This window comes from Battus philenor, unplaced genomic scaffold, assembly GCF_028537555.1.
Source record: "Battus philenor isolate CCGP_79_NKW_IND1 unplaced genomic scaffold, ilBatPhil1.0.hap1 SCAF_16, whole genome shotgun sequence".
Classification (NCBI taxonomy): Eukaryota; Metazoa; Arthropoda; class Insecta; order Lepidoptera; family Papilionidae; genus Battus; species Battus philenor.
The window spans coordinates 12,640,020-12,664,276 of NW_027181678.1; the positions used below are offsets into that span (position 1 = coordinate 12,640,020).

At 33.0% G+C, this 24,257-nt stretch overlaps 1 protein-coding gene across 1 annotated transcript in view; it reads left to right on the forward strand.

Annotated features, from left to right (window-relative positions):
- The window catches only part of LOC137919409 (GTP-binding protein REM 1-like), a 61,707-nt gene extending 45,188 nt beyond the window's left edge, over positions 1-16,519 (forward strand). Inside the window, 4 exon segments of the mRNA XM_068762477.1 lie at positions 9,928-10,143; positions 10,477-10,562; positions 13,458-13,647; positions 16,016-16,519. Of these exon segments, the coding sequence (XP_068618578.1) occupies positions 9,928-10,143; positions 10,477-10,562; positions 13,458-13,647; positions 16,016-16,293 (770 nt within the window). The 3' untranslated portion in view covers positions 16,294-16,519.
- Positions 16,520-24,257: the final 7,738 nt, after the last annotated feature.

The window sequence follows — 24,257 nt, forward strand, 5'->3', positions numbered from 1 at the left end:
GACCATAATAAAATAATGTGTTGACCATTAGGGTAGACATCCTATGCTTGCCAGTCCGTGGTCTCCATTCCAGAACCTTAAGGCTCTAGCATTCTGCGCGCTATGTGGCCTGCCCAACGCCATTTCTATAATTCAATTCACTGAACTACAGCGATTATGTTCACTCGTCTACGAATCTACTTTTCCATATATAATCAAATCGATTCTTAACCATTCGGGTCCCAAGATATGCTATCGCCTGTTCATATTTTATGTCGAGAAAACTCAGCACATTTTGAGCAATGTGGACGGTGCGGATTATAAAAGTTTTGTCCTCTGATTTTTACCAAGTAAGTTATACAGTTCCTTTTAACGGAAATAGTACATTTTACAATAGTCACAATAATACTATGATAGTTCAATAATAACTTAAAAATATTTTCTTTTTAATTCGTAATTAGCTAGACTGAACTGTTTGATATTCTTTTAGTATTTGTTTTTCAAGTCCATCTGGCACACAAACGGTTTGATACACATCATTATAAGTTAAATTGTTTAACTCGTAAATAAATGTTGTCGTTGCCTGATGACATACATATAAGAGACGTGGTTACTTAAGACGTGCCTACAACATACTCTGAACATACTCTGAAAGAAAGTAATATGCCTTTTACCAAAGTCTACGTTTAACAAAGTTCTTGAATATAAATAAATATAAAAATACAGTTTGTTATATAAACAAATACATTGACCTACGAATGAATGACATACTTTATGGAACCTCATGGCGTGTACAATAAGTTTATTTTTATTCCTTTGACTTAATCACGTTATTATTTGTCTGAAATTATTCAGTACGTGAATAGATGATGTACAGTGGTCTATTTGAAATACGGAATAATGCCGCAAACATTTAACTACTTCTCTTAAATTTTTTTATCAACATAGCAAAGGGAGGAGAGAGGTTTATGCCATGCAGTGGGTGTCTACGGCTGGAACGACAATAAGTTAGACATTTATATTTTTTTTATCTGTCACTTCGTATATAGATATATTTATTTAAACCTTATCGTGGTCATGTTCTTGGAGACGCTAGAAGCAGGCTACTTCCAACCTGTCTTATTGAAAGTATGCGTAGAAGGTCTATGTCAACTAGTATAAGTTCTACGACTGCAATGATCATCATAAATATTATGACCACAAAACCATTCATTTTCCGCTCATTTTTAAGACCAGAAATTTCTTTAGCTTTGAATGAATGTTATTGTATGTATAAAATTGAAATATCTGTTATTGTACTCGTTATAATAAAACTGTAAAGTAGTATTCATGTATTGGTGTCACGATATTACAGTTTTTCGGTCAATGAATAAAAATGACTACGCCATGTTCGTGCTCTAAATATTCAAGTGTCTTCTTTAATTGTATTCCATAAATATTATTTGAATTTATAACGATTGATGATATCAAAATTTTAATTCGATACCTTTCTTTCGATCAAACTGTCTATTCCTCTTCTCTGTCTCTCTCGCTCTCTATTTATATATATATATATATATATATATATATATATATATATATATATATACTCAAAGTTTACATTATAAAGTCATATATAAAGTTATACGTATAAACATATTATATATAAGTAAATAGGCCTACCTATTACATATAAAAAGGTATAAATATGACATACATAAAAATATTTTTTACTACTTTTATTACATTTGAAAACATATTCTAAAATTAAATTATATCTATTGTTCAAAATTCGACCTTTATTGGAGTCGGTACGTGCGTAGAAAAACAATAAGGTTATTAGACTGTAAAAGGTACAATGGAATTTACAAATGTAATTTTGAATTTGATTTCATTAGATTGAGATAAGACTGATTTATTTTATTTCTTAACCTCTAACAATTTTGTCTTAATAAAATTTACAATTAAGATGGAAACAGTGTGACCTAGTCAAGGATTAAACTAGAAACTAATTCGTAGTGAATTTTTATGCTATATATCTCTGTAAACTTTTGAAGGATTAAGCCATATCAAGAGAATCATCTGCGAGTTCATGGAACGGGCTTCAGTTCCTTCTGAAGCCCGTTGGATCATTTTTAATATGATTAGTTAGGAGACGAGTCGGGCTGGTGAAGGTGAACAATGAACAAGGAGGCCTCTATAAATCTTCTACGAGGGTCATCAGCTCCGAACACTGTACCCGGCAATTATTTGCAGCCTTTTGAAACGAACACTCACAGAGAATCCAAGGCATGCTGAGAAATTACGTCTTTTCAAACGGTTTTATTTAGTTCGACCCGTACGGAATTTATTTAGATCAAAATTAGAAATTGAAATTTAAGCACCTTCCCGTTGTCAGATTGATCTGAAATTTGGTACACACATTTAATTTAGATGACAATACAATCTAATAAAATCAATAACATTATAAATCTAAGATGGCCCCCGTTACAAAATGGCGGATTACGTATTTTTCCTTAACCCCTTTCAATATGGGTATCAAATGCAAGGGCTACACTAGTAAAACACGATGATTATGTCAAAATTTAAAATTCAAGATGGAAGCCGTTCCAATATGGCGGACTAGGTACATATTTTTCCACAACCACCAAAATATGGGTATCAAAAAACCGTTTAACGTAAAAGTTTTTTAAATATATTTATTATGATATAAGGTTTAGAAATATAGTTCCTACTCTTGAAACAAATACTTCATCGCTATATTTAAACAGGGTGATTAGATATATGTGATAAAGCTTTTAAAAAGTTGAAAATATTGCTCATTTGTCAGCAAAAAGTTTTTAAATTTTTACTTCTATTTCCTTTCCTTTCTATTTCTCGTTATTACTCTTAAACATGTTCCTATAATTATTTTTCTATATGAATGCGACAGAACAATATTATTTGTGGTAATTAATATATTTTATTTATATGTTGAAATTATAATTTCAAAGACTTATTTTTTAATATGTAGTCATAACATTTTCACCCCCCCGCGGGGCATTTTCAGGAGTCACGGACACTCTGTTTGGCACTAATCGGTGTAAAACAATCACATCTTGTTGCACGACTACGACTGCATGTGCGGAAGTGGCTAAATATTGGTCCTTTTCTTACAATTTATTTTTACTATAAGATTCCGATAAGCCAATAACTTTTGATAGTATAATCTACTGAGTCTACATTATATTTTAACAGAAATCACTTTTAAATTACTTTGGCGTGGCTAAAGATAATTTCTGTCTACAATATTTTGTTTCATTATTTGGTGTAGATTAATTAGTTCGAAATTCAAACATCGACTTCGAGACTTCTCTCATAAACATTAAGTACATCTATCTCTACAAATTTCATGATTGAATGGAATTTGTTTATTGAACGAATCAAAGTACTGAAATAAATTATGGTGCCATTCTCTTAGCAATATTTTGGGACTCTATTTGCAAAGAGCGTGTCTCTGTGAGCCTTAGCAGAACTCTCCTGGTGAGGAAAGATTCCTCACGACCCTATGTTAGAACTAACATCACTTTTCATCTGACATTTTTTACGTTGCCATCTTTGTCATAAATATATGTCTTCGAGAACTTGTTCATACAATTCTTAAAAATATTCTTATATGTAATTTAGTTTATGCATTAATTTCCAGAAATTAATTTGCTGCTTTTATAACTTTCTATTCAAGATGGCGGACATTATAATTATAATGTCCGCCATCTTGAATTCGACGAGTACGATAAAATGGCATTCTTCGCATGCAAACAAATATTACAAATAAATCTTGAAAATCGAACAAAGTATAACAATCGCGTTTCCGTTTCCGCTTTTGTACAGGAAGCGAGTTTCAATTTCATCCGCTGCAAATACACGCCGTTGAATAATCCTGACGTTATCGGAAATGTGTCAATTTTGCCGCCAACTTTTTGACATTTATGATGAAATGTGTTGTAGTAACTGTTTGTTGTCAGCCAGTAGCAAAGTCACTTCTTGCATCTATCACAAAAAATACTGAACGTAATAAATACATTTAAAAAACTTTTAAGTTAAACGGTTTTTTGATACCCATATTGTAGTGGTTGTGGAAAAATATGTGCCAAGACCGCCATATTGGAACGGCGTCCATCTTGAATTTTAAATTTTGACATAATCATCGTGTTTTACTAGTGTAGCCTTTGCATTTGATACCAATATTGAGGGGGTGAAGCAAAAATATGAAATCCGCCATTTTATATCGGCGGCCATCTCAGATTTATAATGTTATTGATTTTATTATATTGTATTGTCATCTAAATTAAATGTGTGTACCAAATTTCAGATCAATCTGACAACGGGAAGGTGCTTAAATTTAAATTTCTAATTTTGACCCAAATAAATAAACAAAATCCGTACGGGTTGAACTAAATAAAACCGTTTAATAAAAATAAAATATCTTACAACTATATGCAGAAATATTGTGACATATTAATAATTTGCATGTTTGTTATGTCAGTTACGTGTAATTTTAGGCAACTAACCTTTTCTTCACCACCTATATCGCATAGATGGTTTAAAAAGATATCTTACAGAGCCTAAACCTGTCTACAATCTTATATTTCAATAATAGATTGATCATTAACAAAAAGCTTGCCTGTCACTTTTAGTAGAAAAAATAAATTAATCTAACTTATTTCAGAGTACTCACTCTATATATTGATTAAATGTTAAAAAACCTTTGTAATATATAATATATATGTAAGAAACAAACCAATACACCTTTTTAACATTAATATAAATTGTGTGTTTGGCACTAATCGGTGTAACATAACTCCTGAAGATGCCCCGTGGAGGGGTGAAACACGTGACTACCACTGCATGTGCGGAAGTGGCTAAATATTGGTCCTTTTCTTACTTATGATGGACTTCCGCAAAATAACGCCTGATTCCATTAAATACTTTTTATTATGTTTGAAACTATTGAAGATTCAAGGCTGTACTAAACATTGGTTGACAGCATAAACACATTCGCCTCTTTAAAGTTTTTATACTTATGAACAATCACGCTGTATAAAAATAAAGTACTAAGTCGAAAATATCTGTAGTATCAAATTCGTTATCGTATTCCCTTTGAGTTGAACCCATTAGGAGGTCGTCTGTGATTCAGATATCACAGTTGCGTAGTAATTTGCACTTGTGAGCTATGACGTACGACGGATGTTTACCGTACAACACTGCGCTTCGTTTCTTCGTTTGCGGCTAAATCTGTAACCGGCTTAGTTATTGCTGGCCCAGAACGTAACGATTTCACTTCCTATAATCACGACCCCGTAATGCATGGTATACATTTGTTGATTGAGAGTTATATTTATTTAATCATTTATTTATATTAGTATCCAGTTTGAATGTTTCAGTATTAATATGTCCACTTATGGATATAGGTATTTCTGAAAGCATCTTCCGATGACCGTTTAAAAAAGGTACTTCCGACGGTTTTTTTTATAAAAGAAATTCATTAATAAGTTTTAACGCCGAAAAATCCTTTACACTAATAAGATTTTTAACTAATTTTTCTTTGAGTTCATTGCATGAGTCTAATAAAGTCTTAGGTTTGAAAAGCTTGTCTATATCTATCTCTAGTTTCGTTGTGTACATTGCTATTTGTCATATATATATATTACTATACACATTAAAAACGTTTTCATATAGTTATATATTGCTTACGTAAATATGTAATTTTTTTAATACTTATACAGATATGGCAGGCACTACGCATGTTGTTTGTATTAAAGTTAAAACGAGTATACATTTTCGTCACCATCAGTATATATATATATATATATATATATATATATATATACATATATATATATATACATATTTATATATATATATATATATAAATATGTATATATATATAAATATAAATAAATATATATATATATATATAAACGACGACCAACTTGTGGGTGTGAACATCATACGCTATCCTGGCCGTTCCGTGGTCTTTACTCCAGTGCCTTATCTCCCAACGGACATTTATTCTGCGCGCTATATGTTCCACCCGCTGCCGTATGGATCTCCTCATTTCTGATTCGACTTTGTAAAAATCTTGAATAGTCTTATTTATGGTTCTTTGAGACACTGTGAGTGTGAGAGTGATATTTTTTACACACGAAGACTTTATCACATCTGATCGAATGTAATCAAGAAAAATACGACAAAATGTACAATGCTATTGCCAGTGATGTTTATAAATCTCTGTCGCTTTAAATCATCTTGAATACATATTAAAACACATTTTAAAATACACCGACAGATGTATGACGAAGGACGTTTTCACCGATCGTGTGCGCACAGCCTTAGCTCTTGCAGTCAGTTTTACGGAGTATTGACGTCATAGCACAGATCCGTACGGACTACAATAAACCTGACGTGATGTCAGGCACGGCGCTGGCCTCCGACGTGCGATACACACGTACCATTAAAACGGTACATTAAATGATTATACTATCGTATTATAAATACTACAGGTTTGTTGTACAAGAGCTTTGTTTTCCTTAAGACAGTTTTAGGATTTAACACGTTCACTGCGGGCCCAATTTTAAAGAACTTTCAGCTGGTACGGCTGAGGTCGAATCAGCCTCAAGCTGAACTTCCTAGTAGTGCGGTTGAGGCCTTTTCTGCCTCATGTTTCAATAATTTTTTTTACAATATTGAGTCAATTCTTCGCAGCCATAAAGAAAGCTATATTTGTCTTTGTCATACCTCATACGGTTGAGTGTAAACAGCCGCCGCACTAGAGAGAAAACACGAGTTTTACGCGCCGCACCAGTGCAAAGTCTACCATGAGGCTGAATCGGCCTCAAGCCGCAGTGAACGTGTTAAACATGCAAACCTACTAAAGAAAAGTTTTTTCTTCTTGTTTTGCACTCGACGTCCGCTACAAGGCATAGATACACAGACCACAGCGAATTCCCTTCATCGGTTCACGTTGTGAAAGATCTACCTATGCCACGTGTCTAACAACTCAAGGTCAACATTCGAGAACCTTCAGACCCCAACGGGCATCGGTTGCACGAGAGATGTGACGCCCACGTGTCGTCGCACTCTTTCGCTTTAATATAAAACATATATATGTTACATAGGGGGGGAGAAAATTTAGAACTGCTAAAGTGTGGCATGGCACATAAATGGTTGAAAGGTACTAGTATAGACTGTGTGGTAACAATCTTATGTAATAGAGCTATTTTGATTTGAACATTGACTTTGATTATATTACAGGTCACACTAGGAAATACCAATGTAAGTGCCACCTATCGGAAAGCGCTTCCTAACCCCATACAGCTTTGGGGAACCAAAGTTGGATCTGGATTAAGTAAGAAAAGGACCAGATTCGTATCGGTGTAACATAGCTCATGGAGATGCCCCGTGGAGGGGTGAAACACGTGTTGAGTGATTTAATGGTGGTAGTTGTGTAATTCGCAATGTTTGCCGCATGCATTTATCACTGGGCTGGCGGGCGGTGCACTTTGTTGCACGACTTAGACTGCATGTGCGGAAGTGGCTAAATATAGGTCCTTTTTTTACTTAGGATGGACTTCCGCAAAATAACGCCTGTGAATGTAGTAGTGTAGTAAATAACTTCCATGAAATATTTGGATCTGGATGGATCACATAGGCTCGTCTGTGGTCCACGCTGCCGTCCCAAGCCGTACACACAACATAAACACTATACAGCTCTAAAGTAAAGTGGATTATTACTGCATGAGAACGACTTCGTGCAATTGGAACGCGTCCGTTCAGCTTTCGTTTTCTTTTTAATTTCACGGACCCTTCCGCTCCGTGAACTCAGTTCCGATGAAGCTGTAAAAGCCTTAAGGCTAACAGCATCAACAACAACCGAGAATAAGTATCAGTGAAGATCACACATGGACACCTATGTCATTTGGAAACCACTGGTTATCATAATGTATGATGTTAAATAACTAGATAAGACTTAAAGCTAAAAAGTAGTTTATATAATATTTACAAAATGCTACCTTTATAATGGACTGAACAGCCTCTGAATTCGTAAAGACTTAAATCGCTACAATTCAGGTTCGAACACCTGGGGGACCGCTTAGTACTTTGAAAAGAAAATGTTTCTGTTTAAAATTTTAGATAGTAGAAAATTGTTTGGCGTGATAAATCATTTTCAAGGATTTGTTACACTTTAATAAATTGATTCAAACGTTACCTCGATTCTAAATGTTATTTTTAATGAAAATATATTACAAGAATACGTCAATGAATATATAAAAATACAGGATGATTAGTTACAGTTGTAAAAGGTTTACATAGGGTCAAGGTATAGCTCATTCGCCATCAAGAAGCATTGATGCTTTTATAGCTACTTCCAATCACCCTGTTTAAAGTGATCTCTTTAAAACTCTATTATAATCCTAATGGAATACCACAGAAACAGATACAAACGTACTAAGCAATAATTAGTTTTAGTATAATATTAGAAGTTATTAAAATAAATTAGTAAACAAGTCATGCTAATTTACTTTTTCTTAATATGTAATCATTACGTTAGTGATTATTTTTAGAACCTTTGATTTTTCATAGGGTGTACCGCACATTACCTAATAGCAAATGAGCTATACATTCACCGCAGTAAAACTTCTACAGCTATTATTAATCATCTTGTATGTGTTTAAGAAATAGCCCCAGAAGTGGCCTAAGAAAGTGTGCGATTTCAGCTTTTCCGGATTTAATAATATAATTTTGATAATCACAATAGATGTCGAATATCATAAAGGGGTCCTTAAGGAGTCATAGTTCTTGTGGTAAATCCAGTCTGTCCAAGCTGATCTAAGTTGGCGTCATGTCCAATACAAACAAGACTGACTAAACCGAATTTAAATATCAATATTTAAATATAATATAATAACAACAACTTCAATTCTTCAATCAAACAATACTTACGTCCTTGTACATACGTCCACGTTCCATAATTACATTTTAAGATTGACAGTAATAGAAGTATTTTTAAAAAGCGTGACGTCAGACTTCGCTAACCTTGTGTTAGTTGGAGCGGAAGACAAGGATAGAAAGAGGCACCATTGCTTTCATAGTGGAAAGTAAAGACAGTAGTCAAATTTTTTTAAACATTGTTATTAAATAAAAAAGTAGTAAAACTAAATAAAATATTAAACAAAAGTTAAACATAGGGAGTAACAAAAGAATTTCAAATAAGAAATAATAATAATAGACGATAAAAATTTAAAATTGTGACGAACTGAATTGTGACACTAAAAGAATGCGGCGAAGAAATAGAGGAAAAATGTATAAGAATTGTGAATGAAAGAAAGGAGTATAAAAGAAAATGTAAAGAACGAAAGAAGATATAGCAAAAGAACTTGTAAAGGACGACAGAAGAGAACGCTAATAAAAAAAATATTTTTTTTTAAAACGAAAGTCCATGTCAAAGATATAAGATGGAACGAGTTGCCCTCAAAAATAGAAGCACAAAATAATAAATATTTTATTGGTGTTTTCAATATGCTTCCAATACAAGATCGTTTCAGAGAATCTTTTTAATTCGACTTACGTATCTTAACACCGTCTTAAAACATCTGAATGTTCCGGCGATCCAAGTGGCATCTTCTCTTTATGCTGTAACTGTATATTAACAATAGAACCATCCACCGTTTTCGGATACAAAATCTTCCTACCTTGTTGGTTGATGACAAAGTTCTTGACCGTGATCATCACCTCAGCGACCCTCTGTTCTGCGTACTATATATAGCCTGTCCACTTCTAATAAAACTTGTCAATCCGCTGGGCTAGTCGGTTATCTTAAGATATCACATAGCCCTAACTATAGCTCTATATATAAAACTATTAAAAATTTACCTGAATTTTTTGGTGTAGTATATAAATAGAAATTCAGTAGTCTGTGTTTGTTGCCAGGTATCGTCAATAGGGGTGACTCTTTCCGTCGCCGGCGCTCTCGTTCCGGCAGCTTGGCTCCATCGTCACCCGCCCAAGCCACACCAGAGCCTCAGGAGCGCAGACCCATCGCCTGCCACCGCGTGGCCATGGTGGGCGCGCCGGGTGTGGGCAAAACGGCCCTGATCAGCCAATTTCAAACTAGCGAATGTATAAATGCATACGACAGACAAAGAGGTAATTAGTACATTACATAACCTTTATTTTATTATCGTTATAGCTAACAGACATCCACAGCTGGACATAGGCGTTCTCTATAAATTTCAAATACAACCTTCGAGGTCTTTAACAAAGTATGACCACCTTCGTTTTTTACTGCGCTTGAAGGTCTGTGGTCTCAACTTCAGATCTACATCTCTTTGCTCCAGAGCCATCAGTTCTGCAGTATTTTGTTCCTAGTCTTTCCTTTGCAACTTCGACTTCTTGATGTCTTTTCTTCTACTCTCAGTCGGCATCAGGCATTCCTACTTACCTGTTGTACCATATTCATAACACAACCTTCTTTTCTAGATGTCGACAGCTCAGAACAGAAGGTATCCATACTGCTGAATGGTGAAGAATCGGAATTGTACTTTGTTAATTGCACGAGTGCAAAGGTAATTTAGTGATTTTAAATTATTTGCATGGTCATCATCAATATTTCAGCCATAGAACGTCCACTGCTGGGCATAGGATTCCCCCAAAATATTTCCAAGAGGTCCGGTTGGACGAAGCCTGCGATCAGCGTCTTCCGACTACCTCAACAAGGTTGTCTGTCTACCTTGAGGGCGCACAAGCCTTCGCTTCGTTCCGTGGTCTCTATTTCAAAACCTTAAAGACCTAGCATGTTATATGCTTACCTTTTATTAAATAATACCATGTATATTCATCACCTTTAACTAAAGAATGTAACGCAATTTTTTATCAACACACTCAAAGCGCGATAATTATACACACTTAGATTATACCTCATCTATTCTTTTTTAGTTTATCTACTGTCGTATTTGAATTAATAATAATGTATTGTTTATTGGCGTATTTTATACAGTAATGTTTATATAGTGTGAACTATCAGCTGTTAAGATTTTATTTATTTATTTAGATTTTATTTTTATTTATTAATAAGAGAATAAATAAATAAAGAGTCATTACGAAATATTTACAACTTTTTAAGTTTACAATGTAATAAAATATTATGTTTACAACTCGGGAATTAAGTAAAAAAAGAACCAATATTTAGCCACTACTAGAAGTGGCTAAATATTGGTCCTTTTCTTACTTAGGATGGACTTCCGCGAGGTAACGCCTGATTCCATTAAATAACCCGGGAATTATTGTCCATTTTACCTGAATAACTAAATTAAATAAGGAATAAAATTTGTGTTATTCTTATCCTAGAACATAGCGAACATAACACGCATTATTAGATTTGAGTATCTAAATATTTGACAACAATACTAAATTTAGCAGTGGAAACTCAGTGGTGGAAGACTCAAACTTGCAATCGTATGTCGTGGGATCGATGCCCGGGATACAATCATAAATAACTCACAATTTGTGAATCAGTTATATGGTATTGCCATGGCTCACAAAGAAGTTTCCAGAAGATGGGTAGAAGCCTCTTCGGTGTACCATAATACCACACACCGAGTGCCAATGGCGATCAGAGGTAAACTTGGCGATTATTGCATATATCCTCATAGATATACCCGCCTATGCCTTGAAGTAGGCTTCTATAGGGTGGTCACACAGAGGTCAGAGAACTAAACAATATATCAAATTGTTATCTGATCCCGTTACTCTATGAACAAAATAAAGAGCATGTTGGCATTAATTTTTTTAAAAAAAGGTTATCAAAAAATTTCCATTACTTAACCGGCGTTCGGGAAACTTCTATTTTACTTAGTGACAAAAATTTAGACGAATCCACTAGACAAAAAATTTTTACGAGTATATTAAACCACATGCCTTACTGCAGACATGTAAAGTTGTGTCATAGTGAAAATCCACGTCTCGAAGTAAACAATTGTCTTCTTCTACTCTGGAAGACTATTTCTAGAAGTTAAAATTACCTCTTTCTCGCTTTCGAGAACATTCCACATTAATAATCGTGTTTCAGCCTATATATATCCACTGTCAGACAAAGGGCTCTCGTAATAATATCTATTGGGATATATATCATAATCGCCATGCTTGACAGGTGGGCTGGTGTTCATAGTGTATTATTATGGTACGTAAAAATCGCAGCTGTCAATCCTCTGGTAAACTTGTTTGTGAACAGTGGTAATCCTATATAATTCATACACAGTTTAAATTAAATAACATTGTATCCCGTGAATAGAACCCGTGATATGCGATCGTAAATCTCAGTCCTCTTCCACTACGCTACCATTGCTCATACGAATACTACACAACTTTTTTTCCACTTATAAAAAATGTGTTTTAAAATTTACTGCATTGAATACGAAGTTTTTAAAGTAAATTAATGTTATATATAATAAGATTTACTCGTGTAACCAAATAAATAAAAACTGTTATTATACTTTAAATCAAAATTCACGAAATTTTGTTTTTACGACGCTACTCGCAATTGAAACACAATAACCTATAATTGTAATAGAAAAAGATAAAAAATAACAAAACACTGATAAACCTTTTGTCAAAAAGAACATTTAAATAAGTAATAATGTCCTTTTATATATTCGGTCAATTTCAATTTATCCTTCCGATAACGGTTATTGATTAAAATACGACAGAAACGTTTTAACTAAATCAATTTAAAGGAAAAGGATGTGACACTGGAGACTTAATTAATTGGAAATTGATCCACATACGATTTTCATTAAAATGCTTCATTTATTTAAAAAAATATTTTATATCTTATGAATTCAGGCATTATTTTGCGGAAGTCCATCCTAAGTAAGAAAAGGACCAATATATAGCTACTTCCGCCAATGCAGTAGTAGTCGTGCAATAAAATGTACCGCCCGCCAGTCCGCTGATAAATGCGCATCCGGCAAATAACTCTTGTGTTGACATGTTTGGCACTATTCGGTGTAACATTACTCCTGAGGATGCCCCGTGGTGGGGTGAAACACGTGTTGAATGATTTAGCAGTGGTAGTTGGGTGATTCGCATTTTTTTGCCGGGCGGGCGGCGCACTTTATTGCACGACTACTACTGCATTGGCGGAAATACCTATCTATTAGTGGTTTTCTTACTTTATTCTTCTTAATTTTATTTGACAAACTTAAAAAACGGATCAAAATTTATTCGAATTTTAAATTAAACTTATGACTATCATCACGTCAACCAATAGGCGCCCATTGTAGGGCATGAGCCTCCTTTAAAACATTTTACTATGACAATAATTTCTCACAACCTTGACTTTGCCATCGCTATACCTAGTAGAGGATTTACCCACACCGCATCCGGCTCTTGGCTGCCACTCGAGAACCTTAGGATAGATTTCCCTCGATAACAAAATTTCCTAATAAAATTTATTTTCACAGGAGGAAATAGATCGCTTTGAACCACCAGATGCTTTTGTGGTCATATACTCCGTGGTAGACAAAGCGTCCTTCCAAAAAGCTGAACAGGAACTCGCTAGAATGATGGACAGCGATATGCTGAGGTCCAGGCCAGCATTGCTGGTGGCAAACAAAATCGACTTGGCGCGGAGTAGGGCAGTGTCCACACAAGGTAAGCTTTCCCGGAAAGTATTTAATAACAGGAATATCTCATTTAATTAATATCCTTATGATTTCAAGGTAGGAAGTACAATTAAAACTTCGATAATAATTATGTCGGTAACCGTAGACTCTTAGTCGGTTTCTGTGGAAAATGAAAATCATTGTAAATTTAATCCTAAAATAGATCCCATAAAGGGATACGAGACTTAATTAAAATACAGACCTAGATTATACTTGGACAAAAGATTTACATGGCTAAAAGTTCTATAGGCAGAAATGTTATAAAAATACAGATGAACAAAATAACTGGACGACTTAAATCCTCTTACACTGCAGTCCAGAAAGAAATGGTGAAGTAAAAGAGGTGATGTATGAATAGTAACAGAATGAAAAATAATAAAAGATTATGTGAGGATAAAAAAAAGAAATGAATAAGAGAAATTGAGAAGAACAAGAGGAGAGCGAAGAAATAAAATAAGAGTGAAACATTATTTGAAAAATTTTCTTAGCGTACCCATAGACAGGGGAATATACGAGCGGCCTATAACAGGACCCAAAAAAAGTTCTATAGATTGATTTTCGAAGACTTCGTCGGAATTACACGAATTAATTCCTCCACCTTATTTCTTCCATGCTGTTGGAACTCCTTCAACCCATACTTAGCGTTTTACTACTACTATATATTGCGAACAGTCAAGGCAACATCCTACTGGTGCTGTTGTTTCCAGCAAGATATAACTATATGTCTTCTAGGCAAAAGTATACCATTGTAGACCTCGTTATCGCTTAACATCAGGCAAGACAATGGGCAAATGCTTTAGCAATAACATATAAAAAAACATGTATTCACTAAACGTGAATAATTTTGGGCTTAATCATTATCATCATTTCAGCAGTTAGATGTCCACTACTGTACGTGGGCCTCTTTCATGATATCCAATAGAACCTGCATGTGACTAGTTTCAAATGCCTTCCTACAACCTTCACAAGGATAGGTTAGGAAGGTGAATTGGCTCATCGGAAAGAAAATATTGTCAATAAAAATTAAAAATCTTCTATACATGGGCACAAATAAACCAGCTTAAACCTAAGTCATCCAGGGGCTCAGTTTCCTACTCCTGTATATATTTAAATAGAATATAATAAGATATATTATGTTTTAGATCAGAGTCCCACATTCGTATTTATAGAGTGACGAATTGAATAAGTCAGTTCAAGGTAGCGAAGCTCTGAGACTACGACTCTCAGGTTTTTACAAGTTCAAAATATATTGCGACCACAAAGCGAATACCAACATCCTACAACTTACACAATTTTATAAACATATATAATAATTTTTTACTTCATATGTGCTTTTATAAATAATGTAAATGTTTTGATATTATAAAATATTATGATGTAAGTAAATAGGTACTATCAGTGTATGTGTTGAGATCCACTATCGTGGACCCCCATTTTCATTTCATGAACCCCCAAATTTTTTTTCGCTGACGTAAACCCCTTGCAGGTTGTCATAGACCCCTAGGGGTCGATATAGACCACTTTGGGAATCACTGTTTTAGATAGATTAGATACGTTATATATAGATAGATTATCCAAAGCTAACAAAATATAACACTGGTAATAGTTACAAATGCGCCATAGTTCGTAACTGACAACTAACCACATATTGAGTCTTCCAGTGTACGATAAAGAACTTGTTTTGTAAATAGTCGTTGTTTTTTTTTATTGACCTTCGCTATTGACGACTTTTCGTACATTCCCATTTCTTGGGTACGCAGAGACAATATGTTTTTAGACTTTTCATGTTCTTTTATTACACATCTTTCTTTTACTCGTAACATTCTCTTCCATTTCTTTCTGTAATTTATTTTCCTTTTCTTACGTCATCTTCTTTACTTAGCTTTCACCTTGAGAGTATTACTTTTACGTTTTTAATTACTTATTTATTTACTTTTGTTTATAAAATAAATAGTAGTCGTTGTTAACTAATAAGACATTAAATCAATAAGTAAAGTGATTTATTTGATTCACTGTACAAATTTGGGGCTACTGGTTAAGAATAATTAGTATAAGTAAATTTTTATAAATTAATTTAGTCGTCGTCTTTAGAATAGACTATAATTTCTATTAAAACAAGTCATTCAAATTGACAGAAGTGTGAGTTAGGTCGAGAAAGATTAAAAAAGTTTGGATCCGAGAGAATTTATTACACTCATTTTCCTCCAGTTTAAGGAGTAAATTGATTTCCCTAGCGAGCTTGTTAGCGGTTTTCATCAAAATAATTGCAAGAGTATATTTCTTAACCCGGTGTTCCTTTTGATTAATTACCAATTAAAATTGAACACGCCATGTTCAGACCGAGTTTTCTGTTTCAGATGGGAAATGTCTCGCTTGTACTTATAAAGCAAAGTTCATAGAGGTTTCGGTTGGAATCAACCATAACGTAGATGAGCTACTTGTCGGTATCCTGAATCAAATCCGTCTCAAGAAGCAACAATATTCAGCAGAAGGGGGCAGGGAGTCATCACCAGCTCACTGGTACAAATCCAGGGGGGTGGTCCGGGCAAGCATGAAGGCGAGACAGATGCTGACATGGATCTTCGGGAAAGAGGATTCTAAATTCAAAAACTGTGAGAACTTGCACGTCCTGTGAGTGGAGAGTGATGGGCCCGTGTTCGTTTAGAGTGAGAGGACAATAAACTCGGACACGCTACATCACTAATTTATCGGTAATATCGGTATTACAGTCACATACAGTATTTATCTATAAGTACTTATTGTCTACTGTTCAATAAGTTATTAATATTTACCGTTACTGTATACTAACAGGTATATTTAAGAAAAATAATAATGTAATATTATATGTAATAATATTTAAGTTTGCTAATAATAACAAATGTAACTTTTAACATTTTTTCTAAACATTTCGATAATATCGATTATGTATTTTATTCGATATTACTTAAGTTATAATTAATTATAATGCAACAGTCTTTATTATTGAGACCAAAGGTATAGTTAAGCGCCTAGATCCAAATTAAAATTATTAGTGACGTTTTATAATTAAAAGCTAAATTTATCGATCTATCGATAAATTATACGAAGGCACATCACTATCTCCGATTACATAAGAACGACCTGATATTTACATAGTTCAATGACTTGAGTGCTATTGAAATAGCATCATGTGTTGATGGCCAAATATATATATTTAAAGCAATAATTAATAATCATTTCAATTTTGTTTCCGAGATTATTTTAATATTTATTAATTGTTTAAAATATTACTACACTATTGGGCTGTTTTAGGTAAGTGCTTCTTTAATATACAGAAGGATATATGTTTGATATTCTATATTATATATTGTTATTTAAAGACGAAGGTCTTTGACCCATGTGACATACGGATCAAGGGCTCCCAGAGAATAATGGCGAGGGATGTGCTTAGTTTCGCTTCGACGTTGAAACAGAAATGAGGAGATGTACAGAAGAATCAAGATCACGTACGTAAGTTAAAGAATTGCTCCTGTGAAGTAAAAGTGGGCACGGCACATTATGCCACCGATGGATATTGGGTCAGAAAGATTCTCGAGTGGGCACCACGATTCAGTAGACGCGGTGTGACTAGGCCCAACATCGCTATCTTTGGAAGAGTTCCTTACAGTAGGCGTCCATCTGGCTGAAAAGCATAAGGCTATTTGTTGGATATCGTTTTCCCCGTTTTAGACGATTCATTTAGAACAGGGGTGTGCAACATTTTTAATCAAGGCTCCAATTAAAATTTTATAATTTTTTAGCGGGCCGCACATATATTAACCCATATTATTTCTACAAAATTTTATTTATAACAAACATCAAAATTAACAAAATGTAAAATTTAAAAAAACGGAAAATTTTTCATCTAAAAAATCATTCAGTCATACCCTAAAGGAGTCCAATGTGGATTTTATGCCTATTCAAAATTCTAAATCAATTTGAAATAAAAAATTTTTTTTTTTCAATCAATTAAATGCTATTAAAAATATAACTGGCCATAAAAAGCTATTTAAATTTGGAAACGTGCAATTAAAACAACCAATTTAAGTCAAAAGATTAAGTTAATAGAACCATTAGCGAAACTCCTATCTAAGGCGCTTACAGTCGTTTTAAAATGGCAAAGATATGATCTTTGTGTTTATATCTCTAAGTATTGTGCCAAGTTTGAGAGAATTTAAAATACGTATTAATTAGTATATAATCATTAAAATTAATGTAAAATAAAATTATAATCTTCGATTCAGCAATATCATAGTGACGTATCAAGAATTTTAAATATATACATAATTAATATATAACATACTGATATATTCGTAAAATAAATGTAGCGTATTTGAAATATATACTGGACCATTAAGCATTAAGCGTAGGAATCTTCACAAAGTTATACCTTTTACAAATTATATCATCCTGTATATCGCAATCTGTAAAACACGTAAACATAAAATATACTTGTAACCGCAATGAAAAAAACTTTACTTTAAATTGTATAAAACGGGAAGAGAGACTTCATCAAACATACCAGGGTCCACATAAATCCTTCCAGTAAAAAAAAACAATTAAGATCATTCGATATTGTCAGCGTATTTATTTAATACACTTAAAAAAATATAATGATCATTTGAAATCATGTATATAGTTATATATGTAAAAACTTTAAAGGGAATGGTTGTACAGTTCATTTGACAGCAAAATGTTTCGTGATCACCCTGCATAAAGATATCACTCTAAAATATGTTACATTACTTTTTTTAATTGTAATGTGACATGCTAGAAACTTCTAGCGGTACAATATCGGCATGAATAATCGTAACATCTGTATTTAGAAAACATTCTTGGGGTGTACTATGTTACAGCAATTGGACTATATATCCACATATATAAAACTTCTACACATATAACAAATCGTCTTGTATATATAACAATTTCTGTCATAAACTTTTGAATTATAAAAAGTACACTGACGTGGAAAAGTTTGAACTCATGTTACAGGGTTCCATTGTACGCATGTCATTAAAGTGTATCAATCATATATTTATAGGTAATTTGTATATATAATAAATGCGATTGCACGTAAGGATTTGACATATTAGATATGTGTATATTACAATATTGTGCAGTGATATTACACCGTATAGATTCTTACTTTAGTTTCTGCATTATGAATTTCGTCAACCATCCGTTATTAGTTGTTGAATTTTTACAATATTTTTAATGTTGGTGTATACATTGATGTTGCTAGTATTATAGTTATTTGTAGAACTTTCTTTGTCACACTTTATTCACCCCATGTGATATCTGAGCAACATAACGGAAGAGGAAGACAGACGTCATGCCATCTGTTCTTAAACCTCCCAGGTGCGTCTCGTAATTCGCGCTTTAAGGCAATAATTATCATTTCTCGCTAAATGATAATTTGTTTTCCTTAAAATTGCCTAATTTTAAGATTAGAATTTATAATTTTTTTTGTACTGTCTGAAAAAAAAATGTTTTTCCTACTAGCAATATCGATGTAATGTCAGCCATTTGTGTAAATAAAAAAATATCCTGTTCGAAATTTAAAATGTTTTCATGTTAACTCGACGCAGTGCCTTTTAGTTGTTAGTAATATCTATTAAAAAAAAAACATTTCGTATTTAATCACCATTAGTTATTTCTTAGATTTTAATAATGTTTATCTGCCTTTCTAGTGTTGTATTTAAATAATTTTTAAGATATTTATAGAATCGTTGTTTCATTATTGCTTTTGCCGACTAAACTTTAAAAAGAAATTAATTTTTTTTTTATTTTAAATATATATTAATGCAAGGTTTCTTCATATTTATAATTTTTTAAATTATACATTTAGAAAGATTCTTCGTGTAAATGACCGACACATTCAGTATTACACTGTAGTCATTATATCGAGTAGTAAAAAAAACTTATATTAAAATTTCTAAGTACATTCATAATAGTTAAATGTATCGTCACATGTGTTATTTTATATTTAGTACGTGTAAGTTAAAAACCAATGTTGTATATTAAGTAAATTTAATATTAGATATATAAAAGAGCTTGGAATCGTATTGGATTCATTTCAGACAACTTAAATATCATTATTATCATCTGTCATATTACTGCAACTAGATATAAGCCTCGCCCATAGATCTAGATATCTAGATCTAGATATCCAGGTACAGTTGGAAGCGAGCTGCATCTTGGTGGTCGAACATATCACGCATCTGTGGTCTTAATTACCGAAACTAAACGCCCCAAAGGCAATATTTTCTGCGTTATATGTGGCCTATTTAGTGCCACTACAACTTCATAATCCACTGGGCTATATAATACTTAAACTAATACTAAAATTATTTTTAAATTTTAGTACAAATAATTTGTGAAATTTGACATTGTATGACAAGGTCTTCGACCTTAAAAAATTCGAATTGTACATGACCCTGCGAAACTCCATCACGCCTTTCAAAATATTTTTTTATTTTTAAGGACTGAGATTTCCGATCATACGTCGCGGGTTCGGTTTCCGGGATACAATCTTATATAATTCACATTTTGTCTATTGAGTATTGGGATGGGTAGCAGCTTCCTTTGCGTACCATTATACCACACTGCAATCGCTAGCCGACCTCCATAGCGTGGCGATTATGGTATATCCCTCTATAAATATCTTTGGGGGAGGCATGTCTTGCATTGGTCGTGTATTGTGTATTTTATTTAAAAAATTTCTCTTTGCTACAATTCGATATTCATGTGACTTATTCACAAACATATTCATAAAAATGTCACAATTCATGGAACACCTGTTCCGAGATATCCACAACATATAATCTTATGTTGACCGGATGACAGCAGCGACTCATTCGAAATCTAGACAAGGAGTAGACTTCCTTCAACCGTACAATTTTTAAAAGATCTATATTACCAAAGCATATTCAACTCTAAACCATCTAATGGAATATAAAGATATATAGTAAGAAAATCATTGATACATATTTTTTATCTGTTTAGTCTGAAACTGATCTTAGACGATTCGAGGTACATGAAATGATGATAGCACCTTATATAACCTCGTCTTTTATATATTCCCTCTTTTTGTATTCTTCGATAGTAAAAGAATAATGTGTAGGCACATAATGTAACACATTATTAATTATATCTGGTGTAATAGCATTTGCTTTACTATTTTATCTACTTTGCATAATTTCTTCTTTAACATGATTTTTTTTTTTGCGTTTTTTTTTAATGACATAAATGTTTACGGGTTTTTTTTATTTTAAGTTGTTTCAGTTAGCAAAATTGTCTTCTCTATTATTCTCTATCTTATCTATTGTATATTTTTCTGAATAAATGTAGATTATTACTCAGAATTTAATATAAATGATTGTCTATTTTGTTAAACCTATTAATAACTAATAATAAACATGTACTACTGTGATCAAAGAGTAAAGTGTAAAATTTAAAACTCCCGGGCATTGGGAAGACAGGTAATTTTTTTTCCTAGGTTGGTAGTACTATCTATATCATATGCCAAGCATCTGTTTGAAGGATGTTATACAAAAATTCGACGCGTGTCGTTTCGCAAATATGCCTTGGCTTTTGCCAAGGTTGTTCGACATATCGGACAGAGATTACTTTGAAGGAAATGAAATTGATATGAAGGAAAAAATAAATATTTAACATTTATTAAATAAATTCACCTTTTTGATCGCAGTATTACAAGTTATTTCGATGTGAAGGTTTAAAAACTGAATGTTTATAGTGAAAACAGTTACCTGTATTGCTTTCATCATTTCAATGTACCTATGAACTAAATCTATTCTATTGATTAGTCTGTCATTATTGTATAGTCTTGATGTTTATTTATTGTAAATAAAATGATTGACAATAAATTTGATAACTGTATTGTGTTTAAATTAATCAAGCTTCCTTCAAATTCGAATTTAAAATATCTTTATTTATGTAAGCATTTACTTACACTTTTCAAAAATCATTGAACCGGAATTCTGTTCTGCTGTGAAGAGTCGGAACAGAAGTGTGTGTTTTTAAATAATATATATATATATATATATATATATATATATATGTCTACAAACCAATTTCCATACATTACGATCAGATGAAAACAAATGAATATTGTTATAGGTTTTATTTACGAGACCTTAATTTTAGAATTAAAACGAAAAAAGGCCTCCGATACATTGTGGCAGTTTTAATGTGTCTATTCAGACCCATGAAGGCTATGTTGTTTTTTAAGACGAAACTTAAGCGTCAAGAGTTTATTTAAAGTTTCTTGTGTTTATCATGTGCCTGTCACTAATTTTTAGGTATTTAAATTAAGTCGTAAGAATGTGTTAAGTACATACTATAATAAATTAAAATTATCATGATAATTCCGTAAGCTGATCAAGCAACTGCTTTTAGACCTTCGCTTTGAATGAACGATCCCTGATCATCCTGATCGAGAGGGAGAGCGTTCCAGAAAATAATTCGTTGTCTGCGAAGGAGGATCGAGTAAAGTCGGTGCTATGGGAGGGACATTTCTGTAGACGCTCCAGCAGTTAAGAGTTTTTTTTTTTGGCTATGAACTGGCTATGAACTGAAATTGAAAGGAGTAGGCAGTAGATAGCAATTTATATAGCATATAATAAAATTTTCTTCTGATTATTTTGATGAAAGGAATTAAAAATAGTTATACTAACAAACAAACAAACAAACAAACAGTAATAGATAATATAGTTGTAGAACTATATATAGTAACACAGGATCGAAACATTTTAGGTAAAAATTACCCAGTAAATGGCTTCTTGTAATTGTTGTAACATTTTACCCCAATTTGCGGAAATGGCGCGTAATATCTAAGACATTACGCCTAATATCGTCATTATAGATTTCATTATTGCAGACCTTTGTAGTTATTGACCTTTTTTAATTAATAAAATGAATAATAATTGTATAATAAGATTTATATTTTATAGAATCAGACGTTACCTTGCGGAAGTCCTTCCTAAGTAAGAAAAGAACCAATATTTAGCCACTTCCGCACACAGAGTGCCAAACGTCTCTGTGTTTGGCACTAATCCGTGTAACATAACTCCTGAAGATGCCCCGTGGAGGGGTGAAACATGTGTTGAGTGATTTAACGGTGGCAGTTGTGTAATTCGCATTGTTTGCCGCATATGCATTTATCAGCGGGCTGGCGGGCGGTGCACTTCGTTACACGACTACCACTGCATGTGCGGGAGTGGCTAAATATTGGTCCTTTTCTTAAAAAGATTCATGTTTATCAATATTGACATTAAATATATATATCTCGTCAGAATATCGCAATTTTTGAAGACGGAGATCTTTAACAAGTACGTGTTCCCATTCATACTGATCTGAGGCGTGGTCGTTTACGAAGGGCCTTGTAAGAAGGCACATTATTACATAGGGAGCTATATAGAGGGCTATGCACGGAACTTCGTATTGAAATAGAATCACAAATGAAGATATAGGCGGAAGAACCAAGGCGACTGATGTAGCTCGAAGAATTGCTCGTTTGAAATGGCAGAATAGAGCATATCGCTTGCAGCCGATCACTGTCAGGGCTAGTAGACGGAGTGAGCAGGCCGAAGGTAGGTGATAAAGACTAAGACTGGTAATTGTGTAGATTTTGAGGAGTAGGCGTATATGCTGACACGAACGAGCAAACGGAATTACAAAAGGTACTTAGTATAAAATGACCTTCTGTGTACAATAGGGAGACAAAAAAATATACACTATGAGATACATTAAATAGAAAATTATGTTAATAAGAAATAGAAATTGTGATTTTATTTAATGAAGCCTTTTAGATAATTATTAATAAGTGCTAAGTTAAGTACACCTATCCCCCGATTTACACGGTAGATACGTTCCTGAAAAAAACGTGTAAATCGAAAATTTAAAATTTTCAAGTCAAAACCGTGTAAATCGAAAAACTTGCAGAAAATGCATAATTTTGCTATTTAACGGTTGTGATTTTTTTTCAATATTTTTAGGTGTACACAGATATAATAAAATGCATTGACAAGTTAAAATGTATAATATATTACGGAAACACTGTTTTTAATTTAATTACAATACATTAAACAGAAGAACAAAAAATAAAACCAAAGGTTTTTTATTATCCTTTATCTCTCAGAAATTACCCTCATTCTTTTTTCGGAATCGAAGGTTCGAATTCACTTTCATCGCTAGAAGTTATTTGTGCCGATTCGATGCTTGAAGCAGAAATATTTACATTATGAGAGATGGTAATAAAATAGGTTATTAAAACAAAAAAAAACTTATTTGGAAAACCGTGTAAAAGCGAAAACGTGTAAATCGGGGGATAGGTGTATATAAATGTACTATCACCATAGACGTTACAAGTAGTCAATCGTTAAAACCGTTAAAAAATCAAAGGACCAATTAGTTAAAAATTTCATAAAAAAAAATTTTAAAATTAAGAAATAGAACTAGAACTTACTAATCTTTTCACGTACATTATATTTTACTCTTGAAGCTATATAAACACACAGATGTTATCCGCAACCCACACACGACACAATAAGCGACGAGCGA